Genomic DNA, 26328 nt, shown 5'->3' with positions numbered 1-26328 from the left:
GAGGACATTTGGGACATTTTTCTAAATTAAAAGTGCTCCAAGCACAGGGTAGGTCTGGCTGCCCCAGGGCCAAACCAGGAGCTACCACCTCCCTTAACGATGAAAAGAAGCAGTGATTATTCAAAAAAGTAATCTGTGCCCATGGGAACACACACACAATAACACATATACTCAATAACACACACACACAATAGCACACATAGAAGCACTTCGAAAAGAGCCTATAGCAGGAAGTAAGCCTCCTATGGACATGAGTTTGAGTAAGCTCTGGGAGTTGGTGATGGATAGGGAGGCCTGGTCTGCTGCAGTCCATGGGGTCGCAAAGAGTCCAACAAGACTGAGCGACTGAACTGAACTGAACTGAAGCCTCCTATACCTGAGGGCCTTGCCTCTTCTCCTGAGCTGAGCCCGGTTCCCTGAGTCCTTGTCCTTCCAGAGATGGAGACAACAACCACCCCCACCCCATGTGTCCACATCACTTTCACACCATTGGCAGCTTGTGCTTGATGCTGTATTTTGCTTTTTCCGCATAATATATCATCTTGTATCACATAGTTCCATCAGCTTCTTTTTTTTGGATGTACATCATTTATTTAACCAGCACATTATATATTTAACCTGATGGACAGTTGGGCTGTTATCCTGTTATTCTCACTATCTCCTTAGGCACATGTGCAAATTTATCTGAAGGATAAATCCCCTAGGAATGGACTGCTGAGTCATTTAAAATTTTGATAGATATTGTAGTGCCCCCCAGTCAGTGGTTTTGCTTCCCGTGGTTTCATTCTCTGTGGTTTCAGTTACAGCCAACTGCAGTGTGAAAGTGCATTACATGGAAAACCCCAGAAATAAAACACATATGTTTATGGACTAAATTAGGGGGAACTGGTATCTCCGAGTTTTTCTACTCTATGGATGGTGTACAGTTCTCTTTCTTCTAATTTATAAGTAGATTGTGATTTCTGTATATTCTGTATATTTTGTATCTGGCTACCTTACTGAATTGCGTATTGCTTGTAGTGGTTTTTCATATCACTGACCTAGGTTTTTCGCACAAATAATAACAGCAATGATGATAACATAATACCCTCCCCTCCTGCTTTAATAGTTTCAAGTTCTCTAATTGCGCTGGCAGATACTTCCAGGAAAGTGATAAATAACAGTGGTGATGTGGGCAGGCTTGTTTTGTGGCTGACTTTGATGGGAATGCTGCTAGCATCTCTCCCAGGGTTGACTTTGGATACATCCATGTAGAGGAAGGATCCATCTGTTCTTACTTAACATAGAATTTCTGTCAAAATGGATGTTGAGTGTTCTCATGTGCCTCCTGAGTTTTCTCTTGTACCCGGGCCGTGGGTCTACCAGGGTGCCCTGCTGGCCCCAGACCTGCCCCTCCCTAGCAGCTCCTGGGAAAGCTGATGCAGCAGTGAAGGGCTGTCTGGGGCTCTCGTTTCTGGACTGGGATACTTTCCACTGCAAGGAGCAGAAAAACCCTCCTAATGAGCTTAAATCAAAGGAGATGTGTTATTCTCACAGATCGAGAAGCCCTGAGGTACGCAGCTCCTGGCTGAGCAATTCAGGGACTCAGCCAAGTCAGCAAGAATGTGGGCCCCTCCTTCCCCCACCCTCCTTGGCCTTTCGGTTGCTTTGGGGGCTGATCCCATGGTCACATGACCACCAAACGTCCCAGAGACAGACAAGCAGGTCACCCCCCTCGAAAAGAGAAGACTTTTGGTGAGGTCCTTCTTAGAAGTCAGGAAGCCTTTCTCGGAATCTGAGACTTCCCTTGTGTCCCAGAGGCTGCATCCTCCAGTCAGCCTGTGAAGTAGAACTGCTTTCTGTTTCTTTAAAATTCTCCTTAAAAAAAAAAAATAAAATAAAATAAAAATCTTCCTCAAGCACTCATTTTTTAATGGCTACATATGATTCCTTCTGGTTTCTGTACCCACTTTCCTAAGCCATCCCCCGACGTTGTTGCACTGGGTTCTGCTGTTGCCTCCCGTTGGGGCGTTTTGAGTTCCCAACACTCTGGGTGCTGCTGTGACCACTGCCTTTCTGCGGCGAGTTAGAATTTTACTTTTGGTTCCAATTCATCAAGAGGTGCAGTGGACAGCTCAGAGTCGGGGCCCAGAACCCCACAAACGACAGGGCTCAGGCCGTGGGGAGTCTGCAGGGGGTCTACTATATGCTGACTGCTTGGGGGTGGGGACTCTAATTCTCTGCCATGACTCGGGAGAGGGGGGCACACTTGTTCAAGGTGTAAGTCATTTCCTTGCCTGTTCTGGGCCTAATGTGGAATATCTAGGGGCCTGGAGAAAGTCAGACACCCAGGGCACTCTGTTCAGGGGTTTCACTATCTGGGACTTAAAAAAAGCCTTCTCAACCAGTTCAGACCCAGGAAGAGAGAGGCCAGTGTAAAGTTTTCATGTGCCCCAGGGTAGTGACATGGGGTACAGTCTGTGCTGGAACAGGGGTCCCTGTTTGTCCCCCGTCTGCTTGAGCAAGCTTTCTCTCTTCACAGGATCCTTCTCAGAAAACAGCACAGGGGCCCAGGTAGATATTACATGCATGGAGCTTTGCGCAGGCTGAGGACCTGCCCTGGGATTTGCATCCTTTTTCCTTCGGGTGCGATGTAGCAACCCCAGACTCCAGAGAGCCCTGAAGGAATCATGGGGACCTGAAGTCTCTGTTCCTCCCCTCCTAGAGGGTCTGCCCTCCAGTCTCCCCTCCCCCAGCCAGCTCTCCTCCCCAGGGACAGTCAGTAACTTCTGGGGTGCCCACTGCAGTGCTCTGCTGGGGATAGAGCAGGATGGGGAGGGAGGGTGAGCATTTGTGAGACAGGGGGGCCCTGCTGTCACTGTGATAATAGAAATGCAGGGAGACTGAGTTCACTTGGCAGGAGCATCTGACAGGCAGATGCCAGACTACCCAGGCTTCATTCCTGTGTCACTAACAGTCCTCTTCCATATCTGTTTTTGCTGGGTGGCTTCTTTCCCTACAAACTCAGAGGTGTCTTGTGGCACACATTTAGGCCCTAAGTCAAGCTTTCCCCTACTTTCTTTGAGCCCTGTGTCAGATGACTGCCCAACATTCTTTCTACTCTCCCCTCCCCACCTGCCCTTTCTCCCTTTTTCTCTCTGCATCTATGACAATAAAATAAACTGCCGAGCAATGCAGAGGTGGGTATCAGCCTCCTCATACCCCCAACTGAGGGCTGGGGCAGTGGGGGGCACACAAGACACCAGTCACATAGATGACATCCTGTCGCTTTTTGCCCTGTTCTGTTCTAGTAAGATACTAGGTCCCGACCGCATGCAAGGGGGGTGATTGTCCAAGCGTGTGAATACCAGGAAGCAGGGTTCAATGGGGGCCACCTTGAAGGCTGCCCAGCACAGCGATTGGAACCAGGAGGACAGACTGCAGCCAGACTGCCAGGGTTCAGATCCTTAACCTCCAAGAGCGCCTTGTGAATGACCAACACTTTAGAAGACCAACTAGCAAGTGATTTCCCCTTGCTGACCAGTTGGGAAGCGCCACTCCAATTAGTTTTGTGACCTCAGCCAAATTGCTCAGTCTCCCCCAGCCTCTGCTTTTGCATCTGGAAAATGGGTATCCTAATTGTACCACCTTCTAAAATTGTCCTGAGGATATGAAGCTGAGCTGTGCAAAGCTTTTAAAACAGTGCCTGGTATGTGATAAACACCCAATAAAACTTGAGTGTTCTATTAGGAGAGACTGCCTGTCACTTGCACAGAGCCCTCTATGTGTCCCTACAGTGACCAGTCAGTCACTGAACTCCCGCCCCTTTCCAGGCCTGGGGATTCTGGGAGGTCTAGGGAGGCAAGATCGTTCATGAAATTTAAATGCTTTTAGCAGAGACACAATCAACAAATATATAAATAAAGAAGCTAAGTTTCCTCTGTGCTACATTATACAGAGAAAAGAGTGGGAATGTCATTTGTCAGAAGGAACAGTTGCTTGACAAAGATTCCCACCTGGGGGAGTTTTCTCTAACTGATGTTTAAGCTGACGTCTGAAGGTGAGAGGGGGGCCAGCCCTGCCAGAAACTAAGAACCTGAAACTGAGAGGTTCTCGATGGGAGAGGATGAGCTTGAGAAAGGGGCCCAGGATGGCTGATGGTAGTAAAAGGGTGGGCAAGAGGGAGGAGGTTTGGCCAGGGCACCTGGAGGCCCAGGACCACATCGGAGATGCATTTTATTCCAGGAACAGTAGGCCTTCCTAGGAGTTTTAAGCCCATGTGCTTTGCCTTTATTGGCGGCTGTTCTTTGTTGAAGGGATGGGTGAATGGATGGACAGATAGGTAGACATACAGGAAAGGAGAGGTAGATGGATAGGAGAGGATGAAAGTGAAAGTTGCTCAGTCATGTCCAACTCTTTGCTACCCCATGGACTGTAGCCTGCCAAGCTTTTGTCCATGGAATTCTCCAGGCCAGAATACTGGAGTGGGTAGCCGTTCCCTTCTCCAGGGGATCTTCCCAACCCAGAGATCAAACCCAGGTCTCCTGCATTGCAGGCGATTCTTTACCATCTGAGCCACCAGGGAAGCCTTAGGAGAGGATAGGTAGACATACAGGAGAGATGGGCAGATAAACAGGTGGCATCAACTTAAATGCAGCCTCTTGCCCTGTGCTCTCACCAGAGTTTCATGCCTGCTGCCTGTCCCAGCTCTTTAGGATGGTATCTGCAGAGCTGCTGGTCCAGGCTCTTGACACTGTGCCCTAGAGGACTGAGTGATACAGGAGAGGCAGCCAGGCCTGGCAAGGAGCTGTCTCAGGCTCTGTGCCCCCTGGATCAGGGATATAGCCTAAGGGGTGGCAACTAATTCATGGGAAAAATCCAAAATTGCTAAATCCAAATCCTGTTGTACATTTCCCGGCCGGGTGGCCCTGGGCCACTGGGAGCCCCAGCTGCCCTGTCATCACTCAGGGAAGACAGAGGGCATGACAGCACTTAGGAAGCATGTGCAGGGTCCTGCCCAGCCCCTGGCCTCCTTGCCTCATTCAGTCCTCACCAGAACCTCCCAAGGTGGGTTTAGTCATTGGCCTCATTTTGCTGATGAAGAAATGGAAACGCAGAACGGTTATGTGAACCAGTAAGCACTTATGTTTTCTCAGCCTTCTCCCATGTCTTCACTTAATCTCTACCAACCGGGAGAGGAGGGTGGAGGCTCCACTCGGAGAGGAAGACCAGGAGGCACCAAACTGGTGGGCCTGGGGGGCCAGCCTGTGCTCTCAGTCCCAGAATGCGGGAAGGAGCATGCAGGGTGGCAGGCACTTGGGACCTGCCGAGGGGTTTCCACTGTAGGACACCCGGACAGGCCCTGACTCAGCGCCAGTACCAGCTGGAGGGCCCAGCCCTGCAGGAACCCAGTTCCTCCTCGCCCCTCCCCACCTGGGGCAGTCCCGGCTTTGAGGCACTGAGAAGTCCAGAAGTTCCCCAGGAGAGACTAAAAGCGCCTGGTCCCCAGTTCTCCGGCAGAGCGCACAGGCAGTCAGGAGGTTGCGACCTGGTGCGGCCAGCACCCCGTACGCCTGGCATCTGTTCCTGGGCGAGCGTGGCTGCTGCCATCCTGCTACCACAGCCCCACCAGTTCTTGCACCATGCCTTTCTGCCCCACCAGGCATCTGAAGAGGAGCAGGCTGCTGCCTAGGGGTAAGTGTATAGCCGAGGCCAAGAGCCGGCTGCAGGACACCAGACTGGGGGGTGATTAACCCTTGAAGGGCAAGTGGCATTTGGTGGCTCCAAGTGAGAGAAGCAGGGTACAGATGAGACAGCAGGGATACGCGGAAGGCTGGAACTGCTGCTCAAGTTCAGCCTGGTGCAACCTGGCAGGGATAGGCAGGGAAGGCCACCCCTGGGGACGTTGCAGAAAAGCCTAGCTGGCAATGAAGCACTGCCCAGAGCTAGCTTCATGCACACACTCATGTGCGCGTGCACAAACACACACACACACACACACGCATGTAAGTCTCAGGAAATTAGGATGGTGGGCTCTCCCACTCCCCTCTAGCCTCAGTCTAACCCACCTGAAAGCTGTCCAGCCTTCAGCCACCAAGCTTCATATGACAACTGAGCCCTTGAAATGTAGCTAGAGCAGGCATGCTGTTACTACAAGCTACACACAGGATTTTGAAGACTGAGTACAAAAAGTACGTAAACGTACTGTCTCAGCAGTTTCTGATTATGTGTTCTAATACTATTTTGGATCTGTTGGGATAAACAAAAATATATTGTTCAAAACAAGTTCTTTTTGTTTTTTTAATGTAGCTACTAAAACATTTGAAATTATACTTGTGGCTCATGTTGTATTTTTCCATTGGATTATGCTGCTTTGGACAGCTGCATCCCCATGCTGGGCCTTCACCCCTGGGAATCCAGGTGTTGGAGCCTTCCCTGGGGTTCCTTGCTCCCCTGGGCAACTTGTAGAATGATGATGGGCCTGTGACACAACATACATTGCAGCTGCTGTCACCTTTAAATAGTGGCTTCTTTTGATTTTTAAACATTTCCCATAAATCCTGGACTAATTCAGATATCATTTGATTAATTACATAAGAATGACAGCTTTTTGACCTGAATGTCATAGAAGGAGTTCCATGGGCTACAGTGGTTTACAAAATGGTTTTACAGATATCATTTACTCTTTTTGCATTTTATTGTGAAAATTCTTGTATAGCAGAATTGAAAGATAGGAGTTCTTGTCCTGGAACCACTCCCAGGACTTGCTGCATTTTGGAGTCACCTCCTCACCCCAAACCCCTTGTGCTGGTGGAAAGAGAAATTCAAACACAAAAGGAAGTTCTGAAATCCAGGATCCCAGAAGGGAGGAAAGCCCGATTGGGAACAAGAAAAGCTGGGCTGGATCCTGACAGGGTCATGTAGGGGCCAGTACCCTTATACAAGCCATAGGTTGAAGTAGTGAGCACAGAGTGGGGTCAAGGTTAAGAATCAGGCTACGTGGAGTCATAGTTCACTGATTTTACAGCTTGGACATGTTTCTAGGTATCCGTGGACTTCAGTTTCCTTTCCTTTAAAATAGGAATCATGACACCACTTTGCCATCAACTTGCGAACATCATGCCTGCCTTAGAATGGGTGCTCTGTGTGTGCCTGTCACCTTGGTTCTTGCAGCTGCTATTATTCTTCCATTCTCTCCAGATTCCGTGCAAGCCCTCCCCATGCCAGGGACGGCTCAGTGTGCTGGAGTTGTTTATAAAACAGACATATCAGGAGTGGGCTGAAAATAAAGGGTCAATAAGCATGTCACATAAACACATAAAATATATGTGTAATGGATTTCTGTAAGTGCTATGGCAATGCAGGAGGCTCAGGTTCAAAATGTGGGTCAGGAAGATCCCCTGGAGAAGGGAAGGGCAACCCACTCCAGTATTCTTTCCTGGAGAATCCCATGGACAGAGGAGCCTGGTGAGCTATAGTCCATGGGGTCTCTGAGAGTTGGACATGACTGAATGACTCTTATATGGAAAGTTTAAGGCTGGGAAGGGGCCCAGGTTGCAGTGGGTGATGTGGAATGCAGTGGGTGAGGTTTCATTGGGTAGTCAGGGAGGATCCCCCAAGAAGGTAATGCTTGAGGGAAGACCTGAAGGAGATGAGGGAGCAAGTCATGGCAGTGTCTGGAAGAACGGTATTCTGAGCAAGAGCAAAGGCAAAGGGTGAGCAGGTGCAAGGACCCTGGGCAGGGGAGTGTCTCGCTCTCTGGGAAATACCAGAGAGCAAAGCAGAGAACAGCTATGAGGCCAGAGGGGTAATGGGCAAGAGATCGAGATCCCTAGAAGATCACTGCAAGGACTTTGCTGAGGGGTGAACACTGCAGAGGTGTGTGAGCTGGTTTGGGCTGGGCCACTATGCTGCCATACTGAAAACAGGCCGTTGGGGGCAAGAGAGGGAGCCTAAAGACCATGCCAATAATCCAGAGGAGAAATGATGATGGCTTGGACCAGGTGGAACAGTGATAAGTGGCCAGATTTTGAAGGTCTTGAAGAAGGAACCAATGGAATTTACTCATTGGTTTCCTCGGTGTGTATGCCCAGCAGTGGGATTTCTGGGTCGTATGGCAGTTCTATTTCCATTTTTTAAAGGAATCTCCACACTGTTCTCCATGGTGGCTGTACTAGTTTGCATTCCCACCAACAGTGAAAGAGGGTTCCCTTTTCTCCTCACCAATCAGTTCTAATGAGGTGGATGAAACTGGAGCCTATTATACAGAGTGAAGCAAGTCAGAAAGAAAAACACCAATACAGAATATTAATGCGTATATATGGAATTTAGAAAGATGGTAACAATGACCCTATATGCAAGACAGCAAAAGAGACTCGGATGTAAAGAACAGTCTTTTGGACTCTGTGGAAGAAGGCTAGGATGGGATGATTTGAGAGAATATCATTGAAACATGTATATTATCATATGTGAAATAGATTGCCAGTCCAGGTTCGATGCATGAGACAGGGTGCTCAGGGCTGGTGCACTGGGATGACCCTGAGGGATGGGATGGGGAGAGAGGTGGGAGGGGGGTTCAGGATGGGGAACACATATACACCTATGGCTGATTCATGTCAATGTATGGCAAAAACCAGTACAATATTGTAAAGTAATTAGCCTCCAATTAAAATTAATTAATTAATTTTAAAAAAAGAATTTACTCATTGGAATGGCTATGAGACAGAGTGGAGCTGAGGATGTGTCTGGTTTCCACTTGGGTAACCAGAAGGTGGAATTGACCTCACCCGGGAAGGGGAGGGGTCCCAGATTTGGAGATGGAATTCATATTTGGGAGATGCCTGGAGACATCTCATTGGAGCTGTCTGGGGAGGGGCACAGAAGGATCTGGAGGGCAGGGAAAGAGTGAGTCTGGAAGTTGTCGGCTTAGGGATGGCAGTTAAAGCCCTGAGACTGGACAAGCTCATTAGGGGACAGTATGGGACCGGATGGGGACAAGGGGAGGAACAGGCCAGGTGACTCCCAATTTTCTGCTCTGGGCACCTGGAGACCCAGCACTAAGACAGAAGCCCAAGAGGAAGCTGGTGTGATGGATGAGACAGTTATGATTTTCGGACAAGCCATACTGTGCCTACAGGTGTAGGATCATAGTCATTTAGGCTCAGAGGAGGTCTAGATCTCATTGCTCTATATCAATGCTTCTCAACTGGGGGCAGCCTTGACCCCCAAGGAACATTTGAGAACAGGTGGAGACATTTTTGACTGTCAAACCTGGGGAGGAGGGAGAGGCTGTTACCAACATCCAGTGAGTAGAGGCCAGGGGTGCTCTATACACCCTACTATGCACAAGCAATGGGGACCAGTTTGCTCTCCCACCTAAAACAATCCCCCCAAAAGAACAAATAATATGAAACAATGATTTTTAAGATACTTACTTTCAAAACATTAGGCAGTGAAGGACTGTTGACACCCACCCCCCTTAAGAGATGGGAAAGAAAGGAAGTGAGCCCTACACCATGCACTAGCTTACTGCCCTGGGAAAGTTTTCAAGCTGTGATGCAAGAAGGGGAAACACAGGTGGAACCCAGTGGGCTTCATAAGTTAGAGAGACAGCTGGGGAGACCAGACAATCTCAAGTGTTCAGAATAGAGCACCAAGGAGGAAAGTGCTGCTCGGAGAGGAAACTCCCTTGGAGCTCATCGCCTCGTGCACAGGAGTGTGCGGAAAATCCCCGAGGCCAAGGAGAGAAGCACTAGAAAGGGTTAGAGGCCACACTGAGCATTCTGACACAGTGCAGGGAATAGTGCCTCTTGCTGTCTGCCAGACCTCGTGACTCCTGGGGCATTGCATAGAATGCACAGAAGTGTTTTCTCTCAGCAGTGGGAGATAGTTTGGTCTATACTGAGAACTCTGGACCCACCAAATAAGTCTTAGAAACAAAATATATAGGAAGACATAGACAGAAAATCAGTAAGAATATGTAAAATGTTTTTAAAAGTCAACAACTAGACCTAATTTATAGAACACTTTACCCAACTACAGCAGAATCATTCTTCTCAGTGCAAACAGAATGCTTAGCAGGATAGACCATATTCACGGGAATTCCCTGGCAGTCCAGTGGTTGGGACTTCACGCTTTCACTGCCAAGGGCACTAGTTCAGTCCCTGGTCCAGGAACTAAGACCTGCAAGCCGTGTGGTACAGCCAAAAATATGTTCAAATCATACAGTGTATCTTCTCTGAAAACAAGGGAATTAACTTAGAAATCAGTTAACAGAAAGAATTCTTGAAAATCCTCCCAAACTTGGAAATAACACATTTCTAAAGAATGCATAGGTCAAAGAAGAAATCCAAAGGATAAGACATTTTGAGTTGAAGAAAGATGAAAAAAACAATATACAAATTTTGTACATGCCTCTAAAGCGTACTTAGGGGGCAATTATAATACTAAATACTGTAAGACACTAGAAAAATAAGACCAAATTAAACACAAAGTGAACAGATGAAGAGAAGCAATTAAGATCAGAGTGTAAATTAATGAGATACAACACAAGTTGGCAAGCTACAACCTGCGGACTGGCTTCCCCTTTTTGAAATCAGATTTGTACACAAACACACAGCCCTGCCCTTTCACTTGCATGTTGTCTGTGGCTGCTTTTTAACTACAACAGCAGAGTATGAAGATTTGGCAGAGACCATATGACCTGAAAACCTAAAATATTTACTCTAGCCCTTTCAAAGGTTGCTAACCAGAAAAACAAAGACATAAAGTCGGTAAAACAAAAATCTCTTTTTTGAGGTTAATAAAGTCAGTAAGCGTCTAGAGGACTAACTAGGGGAAAAGAGAAGACACAAATTACCAGTAATAGAAATGAGAGAGTCAACATCACTAGACTCTTCAAGTACTAAAAACACAGTAAAGGAATATTCTGAACAACTTTATGTCAATGAATTCAACAGCTTAGATGAAACAGACAAATTCCTTGAAAGACACAAACTACAAAGCTCACTCAAAAGAAATAGGTATCTATATTAGAGAAATTTAATTTGTTATTAAAAACCTTCCCACAATGAATTCTATCAAATATTAAAAACAATGGCAACTCTACACAGACTCGTCCAAAAATATTGAAAAAGGGGGAATACTTACCAGCTTATTCTGTGAAACCAGTATTACCCTGATACCAAAATAAGACATAAAAGAAAACGGCCTACCAATATCCTTTGTGAATACAGATGAAAAATTCTCCACAATATTTTAGTAAATTGAACCCAGCAATAATAAAAAGGACAATACATCATGACCAGTTGCGATTTCAGGAATGCAAAAGTAGTTTAACATTTGAAAATCTATGAGCGTAATTCACTGTAATAACAAACTAAAAACATAAAATGTGGTTTTCCAAAAGCTAGAGAAAAAAGCATTTGACAAAACCGCAACATCCATTTCTGTTAAAAAAACAAAAACAAAAAAACTCTCCAGCAAACTGGAAATAGAAGTTCCTCAACCTGAGAAAGGACATCAGTAAGAAACCTGCAGCAGATATACTTAATGGTGAAAAGTTGAATGCTTTTCCTATCAGGTCAAGAATAAGATAAGAAGTCCACTCTTACCACTTCTATTCAACGTGGTATAAGGCTCTAGTCAGCACAGTCAGGCAAGAAACAGGAATACAAAGCGCCCAGATTGGAAAGGAAGAAGTGAAACTGTCTTTATTTGCAGGTGATGTGATCACCTGTGTGAGTGCCCAGTCAGTGTGGAAGGATAGTCTGTTCACCAAATGGTGCTGGAACGACTGGACATCCACGTATAAAAGGATGAATTCCAAGCTTTATCTTGCACCATCTACAAAACTAACTCATAGGCTAAACATAAACCCTAAAACATGAAACTTCCGCAAGAAAATCTAGGAGAAAACTTTTATAACCTTGGGTTAAGCAAAATTTTCTTAGATACACAACCAGAAAAAATTGATAAGGTGAGCTTTATCCAAATTAAATACTTCTGCTCTTGCAAACACACTGTTAATAGAATGAAAAGAAAAGGCACAGACTGGGAGAGAAATTTACATAGCACATATCTGATAAAGAGCTTTTACCCAGAAAATGTAAAGAACTCTCAAAACTCAATAATGAAAAATGAACAACCGATTTTTAAAATGGACAGGGACTTCCTTGGTGGTTCAGTGGCTAACGACTCTGAGCTCCTATTGTAGGGTGCCTGGGTTCGATCCCTGTTCAGAAAACTAGATCCTGCAGGCCGCAACTAGGACCCGCCTCAGCCAAATAAATAAACATAAATATTTTAAAAGTGGATAAAAGATTTCAACAGATATTTCACCAAGCAAGACACATGGATGGCAATTAAGTACATAAAAAGATACTCAGCATCAATAGTCATTTGGAAAATGCAAATTCAAACATGATACTCTGCCCCTACATACCCATTATAATGACTAGAAGTAAAGAGACCAGCTGCAGCAAGTGTTGGTGAGGAAGTGGAGAAACTGGAGCCCTCATATGTTGCTGGTGGCAGCATAGAGTAGTGCAATCACTTTGGAGAACAGATTATGGCAATTTCTTAAAAAGTTAAATATGCTATATAGAAATACACATAGATAAATGTACACACATGAAAAATACTTGAAAAGTTAAACCCGCAGGCTGAGAGCACCAGGAGAGCAGGACCCTAGGCCGAGGTGCAACTGGACGTGAGAGAATCTGTCAACCTGCGGGAAGGGCAGAGCCAGGTTTTGAGCTTATTTGACATGGGTCACCCTCTTTGGAAAAAAAAAATTGGAAAAAATGAGAAATTCCAGTTATATACAAACCTGAGTATTCATTTAGGACAAACAAGTAACCGCAACAGATTCTTAGAGCCATCGATCTCCAGGTGCTTTTCTTCTGAGATATTTTGGGATGTTGCTCCAGAAAAGCAAACATAGAAAAGCTTCTTGCTGGCCCCTCGCTTCCCGTCCCCACACTCAGCCAGCCTTGCCTCATAGTGCATGTGGTGTTGACTCCTAAGGATGCAGAGCCATCCCCTTCTCAGTGGTGGTGCCCTTGCCCTGTGAATCACCACACAGCTGCCCCAGCCATGCCTACAGTCTTTGTTTTCCATTGGCCTCACTGTTTCTTGGGCTCCAGGCTCTGCTGTCTCTGCTTCAAGCTTCCTTCCTCTCTGCCTCTGCATTGCTGCCTGGGCCCAGAGGAGTCGGACTCCTGTGTGTGTCTTGAAGGGCTCAGAAGGCATCCTAGGACCCTGGCTCACCGCTCTTCTGAGCTTTAGGCTCCATGGGCCCCATCAGCATGCTTCCCTTTTATCCTGCCTCCAGGCCTCATGTATAGTGTTGCCTCAGCAAGGATGCATCTCATCCCATGCTCCAGCCCTCAGAGCAGCCCCCTCGGTTTCCTCGGTCCTCAGCGGCCTTCTCTGGGCACTGTCAGCCTGACCCCAGCGGGCTGCCTCATTCATGGGGAAACGACAGGAGCATGGGCTGGATCAGAGCCCAGTGCCTCGGACTTTGAATCCCAGGCTCTGCCATGTATTCAGTTCAGTTCAGTTCAGTCGCTTAGTCATGTCCGACTCTTTGAGACCCCATGGACTGCAGCATGCCAGGCTTCCCCGTCCATCACCAACTCCTGGAGCCTACCCAAACTCATGTCCATTGAGTTGGTGATGCCATCCAACCATCTCATCCTCTGTTGTCCCCTTCTCCTCCCACCCTCAATCTTTCCCAGCATCAGGGTCTTTTCAAATGAGTCAGTTTTTCACATCAGGTGGCCAGAGTATTGGAGTTTCAGCTTCAGCATCAGTCCTTCCAATGAACACCCAAGTCTGATCTCCTTTAGGATGGACTGGTTGGGCCATGTATTAGCTGTGTGAATTCAGAGAAGTCCCATAGTCACTCTGTGCTTCAGTTTCCTTGCTGTCAAATGAAAATAGTAACAGTACCTCACTCAGGGTCATTGTGAAGATTAAAGAATCCTAGAAGGATAGATATGTGTCAGTTCATCAGGAGAGTCATATATGCTCTGGTTCACGTACTCCTGTCTGGTCTCCATCACTGGGCTGCGGGTTCCAGAAGGAATGGCCTCACAGCTCTCCTTTCATCCCACTCCTTTGGGAACAGAGATGTCTGGGACTCACCCCATCAGCAGATAAACCCACTTAGGGTCTGAGGTTCTGGGACCTTAGCAAGTAACAGTGAGTTATATGCTATGGGACGGGCCATAAAGATAAGATTATTCTTGAAAATCCCTTAAATTGCCTGTACTTTATAGACCTCAGTTCAGTATAAATTGTTTTAGGTATATCTCCAAAATTAATTCACTTGCACATGAAAACTCAAGGACCTCTGGAGCTACTGTAGAAAAAGTCAATTCATCAAAAACTGTCTGGGCATTCCTATCTTTCTGCCTTTGGATAGTAATCCAGTATCTAGCTGTGAGTGGGGACAGGTGGAGAATTCTGGAGTATTTGCTTCATCCTGGTTTAATATCATCTCAGTAACTTAAAAAAAATTTTTTTTTTGTCTGCACTGCACAGCTTGCAGGATGTTATTTCTGTTAATGGGAATTGAACCCAGAGTCCCGTCAGTGGAAATGCAAAATCTAACCACGGGACCACCAGAGAATTCCCCCTGTGACTTTAATACATGTGAAGAATTGGGCCTTGTTTTCAGAGATGGGAGAACAGGCTGTGATATCAGAGCCCATGTTAAAAGCACATAGTGACATTTAGCTGGGTTTAAAGATGGGTAAAGTTGATTTAAACAAAATATGTACTGAAGCTCCTCTGGCGTCTGAACTTCTCTGAGCTGCTGTCAAATCTGCATGCTTTTTCCTAATAGTACCCCAGGATGATTTTAATAATAGGGAAAAATAACCAAGAAGGCTAAGGGAGAAATCCAAGAGGGCCCCAAAGACAGATGTGTGAGGTATGAAGATGTGCAAATATAGAACCAGAAGGCACAGCTGCTGCTGAATGGTTTTTGGAGAGACGGCCATCTCACCCCAGGGAGTGAAAGCCCCCTGGTGTTGGGCCGGAGAGAGCCCGTGTCTGCCCGGGTGCCTGCGGTAAGCCTGTTCTCTCTGTCTTGCAGGTGGTGCCGGGGAGCGGGAGAAGGTGCCGGCCAACCCCGAGGCGCTCCTGCTCATGGCCAGCTCCCAGCGGGACATGGAAGACTGGGTGCAGGCCATCCGCCGGGTCATCTGGGCCCCGTTTGGCCGAGGTACTGCCCGTAGCGCGCATGCTCACCCTCTAGAACCCTTGCCTTCAGGTAATCACGCCCCTCCTCCCCACACTGAGCCTGCAAGATCCCTCTGTCTCAGGACTTGCTGGCTGAGTCCCATGCTTCCCGCGGCAGCAGACAGGCAGGCAGTGTTGACCTTTTCTGCTGCTGGTCCTCAGGACCCTTGGTGGACCCTTGGTGGACCAAGCAGGTCCTAGCAGGGGAGACTTGGGCCACTTTTCAAAAACGTGCCCTCTTCTGACCCGAAAGTCCTGTGGTTTGTGTGTGCTTCCCTCTGTGTCCAGATCCTTGCTGAGTGTTGGTGTGTCTGAGGCCAGAAGCAGGCACTGAGGGTCGTATTGGATGGTGAGGTACCAAGTCCTTCCCTCTGCTGCGACTTGTGGCCCCTTCATGGCCTACATAGCCCTGGACCTGACCTGAAAACGAAAGTTGCCATTTACTCACCTGCTCCTTTATTCTACACTTTTATTGGGTGTCTGCCGTGTATGGAGTGGTATTCCAGGTGCTAAGAATTAAACCAGAGGATGCCTCTACCCTCCCCTCCCCCTTCCCTTGTCCTGGGAGAGACAGATGATAGGCAAGTAAAAGTGACTCATGATGTCCCCTGGGGAGAAATGAAGGGAGCCAAGTAGAGCCACACGGAAGGACAGACTTTATAAAATCAACTTAGTAACGTCACTGGGAAAGCCGAGGATATGGAAAAGAGATGCAGGCAGAGGGACCAGTGAGTGCAAAGGGTTGGGAAAGGGCCATGGAAACACGAGGACTCTCAGGAAGATCAGAGGGTCTGAAAGAGTGAGGATGGGAAGATGGAGGACCTAAAGCCTTGGGGATATAGTGGGGATTTCAGATTTCCTTCTAAATTGATGGAACACCAGGGAGAGCTCTGAACAGGATACAGACACTATTTGACTTATTAGAGCCCTCTGGCTGCTGTGTGAATGGTGGGCCATAAAAGGACAAGGCTGAGACTCTCATCTGACAAGGATGCGGGGCCTGGGCATGAGTAGGAATGGAGGAGACATGGAGAACGGTCAGCTGAGACTTATCCTGAAGATGGGGCTGCAGGGTGTGCTGAAGGTCTGGACATGGGGCACAGAAAGCAATGGTGATGCCCAGCTGCGCAGGTGCTGTCTCTGTAGGTCGGTGTCCCTGTGCAGTCATCATGGAAAGGGCTTCTAGAAGGATCACCATGTCGGCTGGGCTGGGGCCACCAACTTGCCACTGAGTATGGAGACAGGACCAGCCGTGTCCTAACCACACGAGCCATGAACATCCTCTCTCTCCATGTTGCATAGTGTTTGATTGATGCACCATCCAGGCCGGGGCAGAAGCTTACCTTTGGGGGCTTCCTAAGTGGCCCCATCCTGTTAGCCATGGCCTCCCTGCCCCGTGGTGATCATGGCGCCTTTGACCCACAGCCCCAGTTTAATGGCCTGGGAATACTTAAGCCCACCAAGGAACTTCTGCAGCCTCTACAGGCTCCTTTTGGTGCAAAGTAGTTGAAAGTGACCCAGTGGAGGAGAATAGAATCCAGAGAAGACGCCTATGCAGCTGGACTTTCAGGTGGCATCTTTGAGCACTAGGGAAAGGAGAACATTACCATGATCTTGGCTAGCAAGAGGCTCTTTGAATGAGTTACAGAAAGCACCACGTGTTTAGCAGCAATGCAGTGGAGAAATAAATGATTCATTCTTACAACAGAAAACTCTACGGCAGTGAGAATGAATGAACTACAGCTCCACCCAACAATATGCATGAACCCTAAAAACATACTGTGAGACTAGGACAGGAATTCCATTTATATAAAGTCATACTGTGAGACTAGGGCAACAATTCCATTTATAAAAGTCAAAAATAGGGCAGAAAGATGGAACTTCCCTGGCGATCCAGAGCTTCCATGCAGGTTCAATCCCTGCTTGGGGAACTAAGATCCCACATGCCTTGGGGCATAATAAAAATAAAAATTTTTAGAAAATAGGGCAGAGGGAAACTATACTGCTGCTGCTACTGCTAAGTCACTTCAGTCGTGTCCAACTCTGTGCGACCCCGTAGACGGCAGCCCACCAGGCTTCCCTGTCCCTGGGATCCTCCAGGCAAGAATACTGGGCTGCCATTTCCTTCTCCAATGCATGAAAGTGAAAAATGAAACTGAAGTCACTCAGTCATGTCTGGCTCTTAGCGACCCCATGGACTGCAGCCCACCAGGCTCCTCCGTCCATGGGATTTTCCAGGCAAGAGTACTGGAGTGGGGTGCCATTGCCTTCTCCCGAAACTATACTATTTATGGCCAAATAATTAGGCAGCAAAAAATATAAAGTCAAACAAAGAGATGAATGCTGTAAAGTCAGGATAGCAGGCCTAGTTACAAGGGTATGCATTTTTAATACTATGCATCTCTGTGGATATGTGCTTTAAATACTTTTTGAATGTCCGCATATTTCACTATATTAAAAAATCAAAAACTAAATAGAACCAAGAAAGGAAAGAAACTAAAGGTCAAGGAGGCTAAATAATTTGCCCGAGATGACAGAGCTAGTCATCTGGAACTGAGAAACAGGCAGTTGTTCTGACCTCTGAAGCTGTGCTCTGTCCCAGCCCATCAGGACACTGTCACATCACACCTGGTCTACCTGTACTCAGGGTGTGTTGACTCCCTGGACACAGATACTTGCCTGTCTGTCTCTGTGCTTGCCGAATGGGGACCGTTTGCAGAATCCCACACAGAATCCATATTTGCCCTCCCCCGGCCTTCTTCCCCCAGCATTTACAGATTTCTCAGGCAGTGCACTGTGTGCTGAAGAACTCACAAGAATTTAAACAGGAACCGCCATCAAAGGCGCTTATCTCCTTTCGACCAGAAGTATAGAGGAAATGCAGAAATCCCAGGGGTTAGTGGTGACAGACATGTCCAGGCAAGTGTGGGCTCTCGAAGGGGGGGCTTCATCCGCCTCTGCAGGTTTCCTGGCAAAGCTGTTATTAGCCTGGGTCCCCCTGCAAAGGAGGCTTAGGGGATCAGCCCTTCTTTCACTGTTTAATAACGGAGCCTGTGAACCCTTTCAAGTATGTTTGTTCTGGCAGAAAGCGACCACCTCTGACAGGCACAAATGGGCAACATGCCTACTGCAGGCAGGGGAGAGCCTGGCTGCCCCAAAGAGAAAATGGGGCTGGCCAGTGAGTCAGGGGAGGTGGTTACTGCTGATGGCCTGCCCAGGAGTGGCCCTGATAGAGTGCCTTTTGTCTGGGCATTCATTCATTCAACCTGCCAGTCATTCATTGGAGGATGTGTTCTAGGGGCTGGAATCACAGCAATGAGTAGGACAGACAAGGTCCCTGCCCTTGTGGAGCACACATTCTAGGAAAGAAAACAGACAGCAAACAAGTTGGGATGGGGAGGGCAAGTGGGAGTGATGGAGGGTTCAGTGTATAGTGACATATGACTGAAGGAGATGAAAGGGTGATTACACATATATCTGGGCAAAGAGTTTTGAAAGTAGAGACAGGGGTGTCCCTTTTGGAAGAGCAGTAAGGAAGCCAGCATGACTAGAGCAATCTGTGAAGGGGTTGAGAGGAGGTAGTGGCTGGTAAATCAGGAGGGCCTTGTCACAGTGATGACTCTGGCGAGGTGGTACCATTGGCAGGTCTTTAACAGAGCAGTGGCCAAGTCTGACTCAGGTTCCAACAGGGTCCCTCTGGCTGCTGTGTTGAGAATGATGAAAGAAGCAAAGACAGAAACAGGGAGACCAGTTAGGAGCTCATTATACAATCATGCAGGTGAGAGATCATGGTGGCTTGGCTCCAGATGGCACTGGTGATGAGGAATAATAGATTTCTTGATATATTTTAAAGGTAGAGCCAATAGTACTTCCCTCAGTGGAAAGGGTGAAAGGTGTAAGAGAATGAGAGAAGTCAAAGGTAATTCCAAGGTGTTTTGACCTAAGCCAACTGGAAGGATGGATTAGTCATTCACTGAGACAAGAGAAAAAAGAGAAGTGCAGTTGTTTGGAAGGAAAATGGAGAGTTCACTTTGGACTTAGTCTGGGGTCCCTGTTATAGGCTCAAGTTTAGGTATCAAGTAGGCAGTCTGACAGTTAAGGCTAGAGATCAGAAGGGAGGACTGGGCTGGAAAGGGGATTTGGGAGCCGTTGACACATAGATGGGGTTTTGAAGCCATGAGTCTGGATGAGACATCACGAAGCTAGGGAAGAGACAGCAGAGGACCCGGGCTGAGCCCTGAGCTGCCCTCAAGTCGGAGGACAGGAAGAGAGGAGGGGCCAGTAGGGGGGCTGAGGAGAGCCGGGAGTAACTGTGGTTCCTGAACTGAGTGAAGAGACCACCTAAGGAAGACGTGTCTATGAACTGCTGGTAGATCGACCAGGAGAGAACAGGTGGAGAGCACAGTTCACTGGTGACCTGGACAAGGGTGGTTTTGGTGGAGTCCTGGGGGTAAAGCCAGATGATAGTGGGCATGAGAAAGAATGAGGGAAGGGGAACTGAAGTGTGAGCATAGCCAACTCTTTCAAGAAGTTTGCTGTAAAGGGAAACAGAGAAATGGGACAGTAGCTGGAGTGGGGAGTCAGGTAAAGAGAGAGTTTTATTTTTTTAAGTTGGGAGACAAAATAGCAATGATGGTGCAAGTGAAGGAGAGAAGAATTGCTGGAGTACCAATATCTTGTGGATATAGATGGAAAATTTCTCAACAAAATACAAAAGTAATTGAAACCAGCAAATTATAAAAGGATTACACATGATGAACAAATGAAATTTATCATAGGAATGAAAGTGGTTTAACATCTGAAAATTAATTAATGTGATGCATCAGTAGAATAAAGGACAAAAACCACATGATCATCTCAATCAACTCAAAAAAGGCATTAGATAAAATCCAGCACCATTTTATGATCAGTTCATTTCAGTCGCTCAGTCGTGTCCGACTCTTTGCGACCCCATGAATCGCAGCACGCCAGGCCTCCCTGTGCATCACCAACTCCCAGAGTTTACTCAAACTCATGTCCATCGAGTCAGTGATGCCATCCAGCCATCTCATCTTCTTTTGTCCCCTTCTTCTCCTACCCCCAATCCCTCCCAGCATCGGGGTCTTTTCCAATGAGTCAACTCTTCCCATGATGTGGCCAAAGTATAGGAGTTTCAGCTTCAGCATCAGTCCTTCCAATGAACACTCAGGACTGATCTCCTTGCAGTTCAAGGGACTCTCAAGAGTCTTCTCCAACATCACAGTTCAAAAGCATCAATTCTTTTGCACTCAGCTATCTTTACAGTCCAACTCTCACATCCATACATCACCACTGGAAAAACCATAGCCTTGACTAGACGGACCTTTGTTGGCAAAGTAATGTCTCTGCTTTTTAATATGCTATCTAGGTTGGTCATAACTTTTCTTCCAAGGAGTAAGCGTCTTTTAATTTCATGGCTGCAATCACCATCTGCAGTGAATTTGGAACCCCCAAAAATAAAGTCAGCCACTGCTTCCACTGTTTCTCCATATATTTCCCATGAAGTGATGGGACCAGATGCCATGATCTTAGTTTTCTGAATGTTGAGCTTTAAGCCAACTTTTTCACTCTCCTCTTTCACTTTCATCAAGAGGCTTTTTAGTTCCTCTTTGCTTTCTGCCATAAGGGTGGTGTCATCCGCATATCTGAGGTTATTGATATTTCTTCTGGCAATCTTGATTCCAGCTTGTGCTTCCTCCAGCCCAGCTTTTCTCATGATGTACTCTGCATATAAGTTAAATAAGCAGGGTGACAATATACAGTCTTGATGTACTCCTTTTCCTGTTTGGAACCAGTCTGTTGTTCCATGTCCAGTTCTAACTGTTGCTTCCTGACCTGCATATAGGTTTCTCAAGAGGCAGGTCAGGTGGTCTGGTATTCCCATCTCTTCCAGAATTTTCCACAGTTTATTGTGATCCACACAGCCAAAGGCTTTGGCATGGTCAATAAAGCAGAAATAGATGTTTTTCTGGAACTCTCTTGCTTTTTCGATGATCCAGCGGATGTTGGCAATTTGATCTCTGGTTACTCTGCCTTTGCTAAAACCAGCTTCAACGTCTAGAAGTTCACAGTTCACATATTGCTGAAGCCTGGCTTAGAGAATTTTGAGCATTACTTTATTAGCGTATGAGATGAGTGCAATTGTGCGGTAGTTTGAGTATTCTTTGGCATTGCCTCTCTTTGGAATTGGAATGAAAACTGACCTTTTCCAGCCCTGTGGCCCCTGCTGAGTTTTCCAAATTTGCTGGCATATTGAGTGCAGCACTTTCATGGCATCGTCTTTCAGGATTTGAAATAGCTCAACTGGAATTCCATCACCCCCACTAGCTTTGTTCATAGTGATGCTTTCTAAGACCCACTTGACTTCACATTCCAGGATGTCTGGCTCTAGGTGAGTGATCATACCATTGTGATTATCTGGGTCATGAAGATCTTTTTTGTACAGGTCTTCTGTGTATTCTTGCCACCTCTTCTTAAAATCTTCTGCTTCTGTTAGGTCCATACCATTTCTGTCCTTTATCAAACCCATCTTTGCATGAAATATTCCCTCAGTATCTCTAATTTTTTTGAAGATGGTAAATACACTCAACTGTCTAGAGACAGAAAGGAATTTTCTCAACCTGCTAAAGGGCATCTATAAAAAACTTGCAGATAACATCATGCTTAATGGAGAAAACTGGATGCTTTTCAGGAACAAGACAGGATTCTTGCTTTTACTACTTCTGTTCAACATTGTACTAGACATTCAAACTGAGCACTTAGGCAAGAAAATGAAATAAAATGCATCCAGATTAGGAAGGAGAAACAAGTAATCTATTTGCAGATGGCATAATCTCATATATAGAAAATCTTAAGAAATCTATTTTAGATCTAATAAAAAATTCAGCAAGATTGCAAGATACAAGGTCAAGTAAGCTGTATTTCCATACAGTAGCACTGAGGAAACAAATGAAATTAAGAAAACTTCATTTATAATATAATAGCATCCAAAAGACAAAATACTAAGGAATAAATTTAACAAAAGAAGTACAAAACTTAATACTCTGAAAATGACATTCTTGAAAGAAATTGAAGACCTAAATAAAGGGAAAGGTAGCCCTTGTTCATGGATCAGAAGACTTGATAGTGTGAAGAGGGCCCCACTCCCCAGTGAATCTGGACTTCCAGGCCCAACTCTAGGAACACGGCCCCCCAAGAGGCTCTGTTGGGCAGTCCCTCCTAGCTAGCTCTCTGTAAACAGGGAGAGAGATGAGTCATGGGATACCAGAGTCACCCAGCATCTGCTGAGTGCTCGTGGTGAGTTCTATCTTGCCTGGTTATCTGGAGTGAGCCAGCAAGTGCTTGAAATTGTGTCTGATGTGCATAGGAAAGTGCTTATTAGCAAAGTCTTTTGATCTGAAGTATCGAAGGAGGCAGAGTGAGCAGAGGTCTTGGCAGCAGGCTGTGGTCTGCATGTGACCTGGCTTTGCCCTTTGCTTGCTGTGTGACCCTGGGCATGCCACTTAACTCTCTCTGTGTTCTTGTTTACAAAATGGGGAAAAGAACATCTTCTTTGCAGAATTGTCATGAGAATTAAGAGAGAAAATGGATACAAAGTGCCCGGCAGTCTCAGTTCCGAAGAGTTCTATTTATTCAACACAGAGCATCTGCCACATGTAGGCTGGGCACCCAGCAAGGATCAGACGGAGGTTCCATTCTATGCTCTCCAAGGCATAGGACAATTGTTCTCATACCAACCACCCAGGAGAAGTCTTGTAAAGTGAGACTGAGAGTTGGCAACCCGTTTCTAAGTCGCTAGAATTTGTTTCTAACAAGTTCCCAGGTGATGCTGATGCTGCTGGTCTAGGACCCACATTTTGAGAACTGCTGCATTAGAAGGTGGTGAGTGTTATGGTAAGAAAAAAATAGAGCCATTTGGCCACCCAACGTGAAGAACTGACTCACTGGAAAAGATCCTGATGCTGGGAAAGATTGAAGGCAGGAGGAGAAGAGGATGACAGAGGATGAGATGTTTGGATAGCGTCACCAACTCAATGGACATGAGTTTGAGAAAGTTCCGGGAGATGCTGAAGGACAGGGAAGCATGGCATGCTGCAGTCCACGAGGTCACAAAGAGTCAGACACGACTGAGCAGCTGAACAATAACAAAACACAATGGTGAGAGTGGTCCTAACGAGAGAGTGACACCCAAAGCCTGGAAGAAGTTGTGAAAGTGAGCCAGGAGGATGTAGGGTGGGTGTGTGTCTGACCCAGGCAGCAGCTTGGGCAGCAGCAGAGAGTACTGATGTGATCTTGAACCCATGCACAGGCAGGTGGGCTGAAGGAGTGAGGGACAGGGAGTGTGAAAGGAGCCTGATGGCAGAGGAAGGACGTGCTCTGATAAATAGTTAAAAGGGCAGCTCTGATTGCTGACCACAGTGGGTCAAGGGGAAGCCAGGGGTCTACTTGCAGTAATGTAGGCAATAAGCAAGAGTACTTCCCCTATGGTGGGTGGTGGTGAAGGTGAGCAGATTCCAAATCTGTTTTGAAAATAGGACCTACAAGATCTCCTGGATGTGGGTTTGAGAGAAAAGGAGCAGTGAAGGTGAACACCCAGGGGTCTGATCAAGCGGCAAGAAAGAACTGGAATTAAGCAAGAGAGGAAGACAGCCTAGAGCAGGTTTGGGACAGTGCAGCAAGACCACAGCTCCCTTTGGGCACAGGGGGGTTTGCAGTGCCTGTTAGTCATTACTCTGCTGCCCACTGCAGGCGTCCTGAGTGGGCAGTTGGAGGCAGGAGTCTGAGGACCGGGGTTTGTAGCCCAGTAACTAGGAGCATAGTAACTATCCCCCCGACCCAGCGGACACTGCCAAGCAAAGCCCAGAAACTGTCTCAGCCTTACAGGCTGCAGCACAGGGCAGCAGTCCTGGTGCCAGGAGCCTGGCTTGGGCATGGTGTCCTAGCCCAGAGTGACAGCTCCATACGGAGGGGCACGAAGGGCCAGGCAGCAGGCCCACCGTGGCCATCAGACCTGCGCTCCCCGTTCTGGCCCCACCCCGGTGTGTGTGTGACGCTCACAGGCCTGTGCAGACTTTCCCCTACCCCTCCCCCCAGAGCTGACAGTCCTGTCCTAGATTCCTCAGAAATCATGGAGGGAAGGAGGGGGACAAAGGCAGCTCCCAGAGGCCACGGGGCAGGACACTTGACATGGAGAAAATCCAGCCTCAGGACAACTTGGAGAGACACAAAGCATCCTTGTTAGGCCAGCTGGTTGTGGTCATTATTTGCCGGAATGATATCTCCAAATGGAAGCCCTCAAGGCACAGATTGAAGATGAAAGGTCACTGGCCCCAGCCCACTCTGGCAGTGGTGGAGCCTTCTGCCCAGCACTACTTACTCCAGATCCCAGCTCTCCGGGAGATTCAGGAAGAGAACATCTTATCTCCATTTCCACTGAATTTAACCCACCAAACCAGTGGGCCTGGACCTTTCCTGGCAGCCTTTCGAAAAGGTATAGATGCGGCTATTGCTGACCTAGACTGGGCTTCAGTCACTGCACCAGGAGAAGGGGGCACTTGAACCTGAGTCTGGTACCCCAGGCCCATTCTGGTGGGCCCTGAGGGACCACATGTCAAGTGGAAGAGGAATCACCCCCACAGGCCTTGAACCCCATCCAGCCCCAAGCTCGCAGAGGCCAGATCAGTCCTCTTACAAGTATAAGGGTCAGTACACAGCACCCTTTGGCCTTCTTCTCCTGCAGCCCTCAAGGCTTCTCACCTGCAGTGCCCCGGGAGTCTGTGATCTTAGATCCCCACAGGGGAAATAGCCTCCAACCGCAGACCCCACTGATCTGCAGCCAGGGAGCCTGGCGTGGTTTACCAGGGGAACAAGGTGGAGGAGCTGCTGCCTTATCTTGGGAGAGCCTGGCAAGCCAGCGAGGGTGATTTATAAGGGGCAGCCAGCCACTGCTTCCTGTGATACTCAGGATGCTAACTGCTCAACTAACTGGCCCTTGCCCACCTTGTTGGCTCACTGAATCCTCCTTCCCTCCCAGCAACTGTGGTGGAAATGCCCCTGCAACTGGGCCTGCTTGGCTTCCTGTGTGTGCTAAGAAGAGCTCAGATCCCAGGGCTAGAAAAGAGCTTGTCATAGTTATTGCTAAGCTGAAGACACTGAAGGCTGTTGCCAGCAACACTGTGTGATGTCCTGGTGACTGCCAGCCACAAGGGGAGAAGTTGTGCCACTCTCCAGAACAGCTAGTGTTTATTCAGCATGTCCCAGTGGTAGGCTCTGCAACCCCGACTGACCCTCACGGTGGCCCTTTGGAATCAGTCCCACTATAGCCCCTTTTAAGGTGAGGAGACTGAGCAGCAGGGAGGTTCAAGTAATCCATCCAGGTCCCAAAGGAGTAAGCAGGAAGCCAGCGCTGTAACCCAGGTCTGCTGGAGCTCCAAGCCCTGGGGCTGGATGCTGGTTCTGGAAGAGCTGGATGCCAGGACCTCTCGAGGTGTCCTGTGGTCAGGTTCACTGGCCCTCAGTGTCTTCCCCGGCAGCCTTGGTCTTCCATGTCAGCCTGAGGAAAGAGGAAGTGATCTCATGCTTGCCATTTGCTACACTTGACAGGGGTTTATTGTATCAAAATTAGATTATAGAGAGGGACCAGGGCCCAGAGAGGTTCAGCAGCTTGCCCTAACAGCACACAGCAGGGTTGAGAGCAGGCCCAGCCGGCCTTCAGGTTGAGCCCATCCAAAGATGCTCTGTTGCCAGGCACCATAGCCTCTGGATCTGCCTTGTCTCAAAAGTGGTGTGGGGACAGGGGAAAGGAGGTAAGATTGAGGACACAGGTAGTCCCCAAGGGACTGGACCCTGCCCAGAAATGAGAGCCACCCCAGCTCAAGAAGTCACCTGTCACCAGTTGTTCATGTGAGAGGGCAGGACTCCCGCTCCCAGCCTCTCAGCTCCCTGGTCCTGGCCCAAGAGGAAAGCTTCATAACTATCTTTGCACACCCACCTCTCACTCCAGGCCTCATGGATAAAAAAAGCCCCACAAGGTGGCATGGGTGTTGACCTCGCCAGGGTTTATCCTAGAGTTCATTATGGCAG

At 47.6% G+C, this 26328-nt stretch overlaps 1 protein-coding gene across 4 annotated transcripts in view; it reads left to right on the top strand.

Moving 5' to 3' along the window:
- The window catches only part of ARHGAP22 (Rho GTPase activating protein 22), a 139915-nt gene that overhangs the window by 89057 nt on the left and 24530 nt on the right, over positions 1 to 26328 (top strand). For 2 of the 4 annotated variants that reach the window (XM_065922765.1, XM_065922763.1), the window contains one exon: positions 15083 to 15211. In XM_065922765.1, coding sequence (XP_065778837.1) covers positions 15083 to 15211 — 129 coding nt within the window. Of the gene's footprint in view, positions 1 to 15082; positions 15260 to 26328 lie in introns of all 4 variants that reach the window. The other 2 variants (XM_065922762.1, XM_065922764.1) reach the window with 1 other exon arrangement.

Source organism: Muntiacus reevesi, chromosome 2 (genome assembly GCF_963930625.1).
Source record: "Muntiacus reevesi chromosome 2, mMunRee1.1, whole genome shotgun sequence".
Classification (NCBI taxonomy): domain Eukaryota; kingdom Metazoa; phylum Chordata; class Mammalia; order Artiodactyla; family Cervidae; genus Muntiacus; species Muntiacus reevesi.
This window is presented reverse-complemented; position numbering and strand designations above follow the sequence as displayed.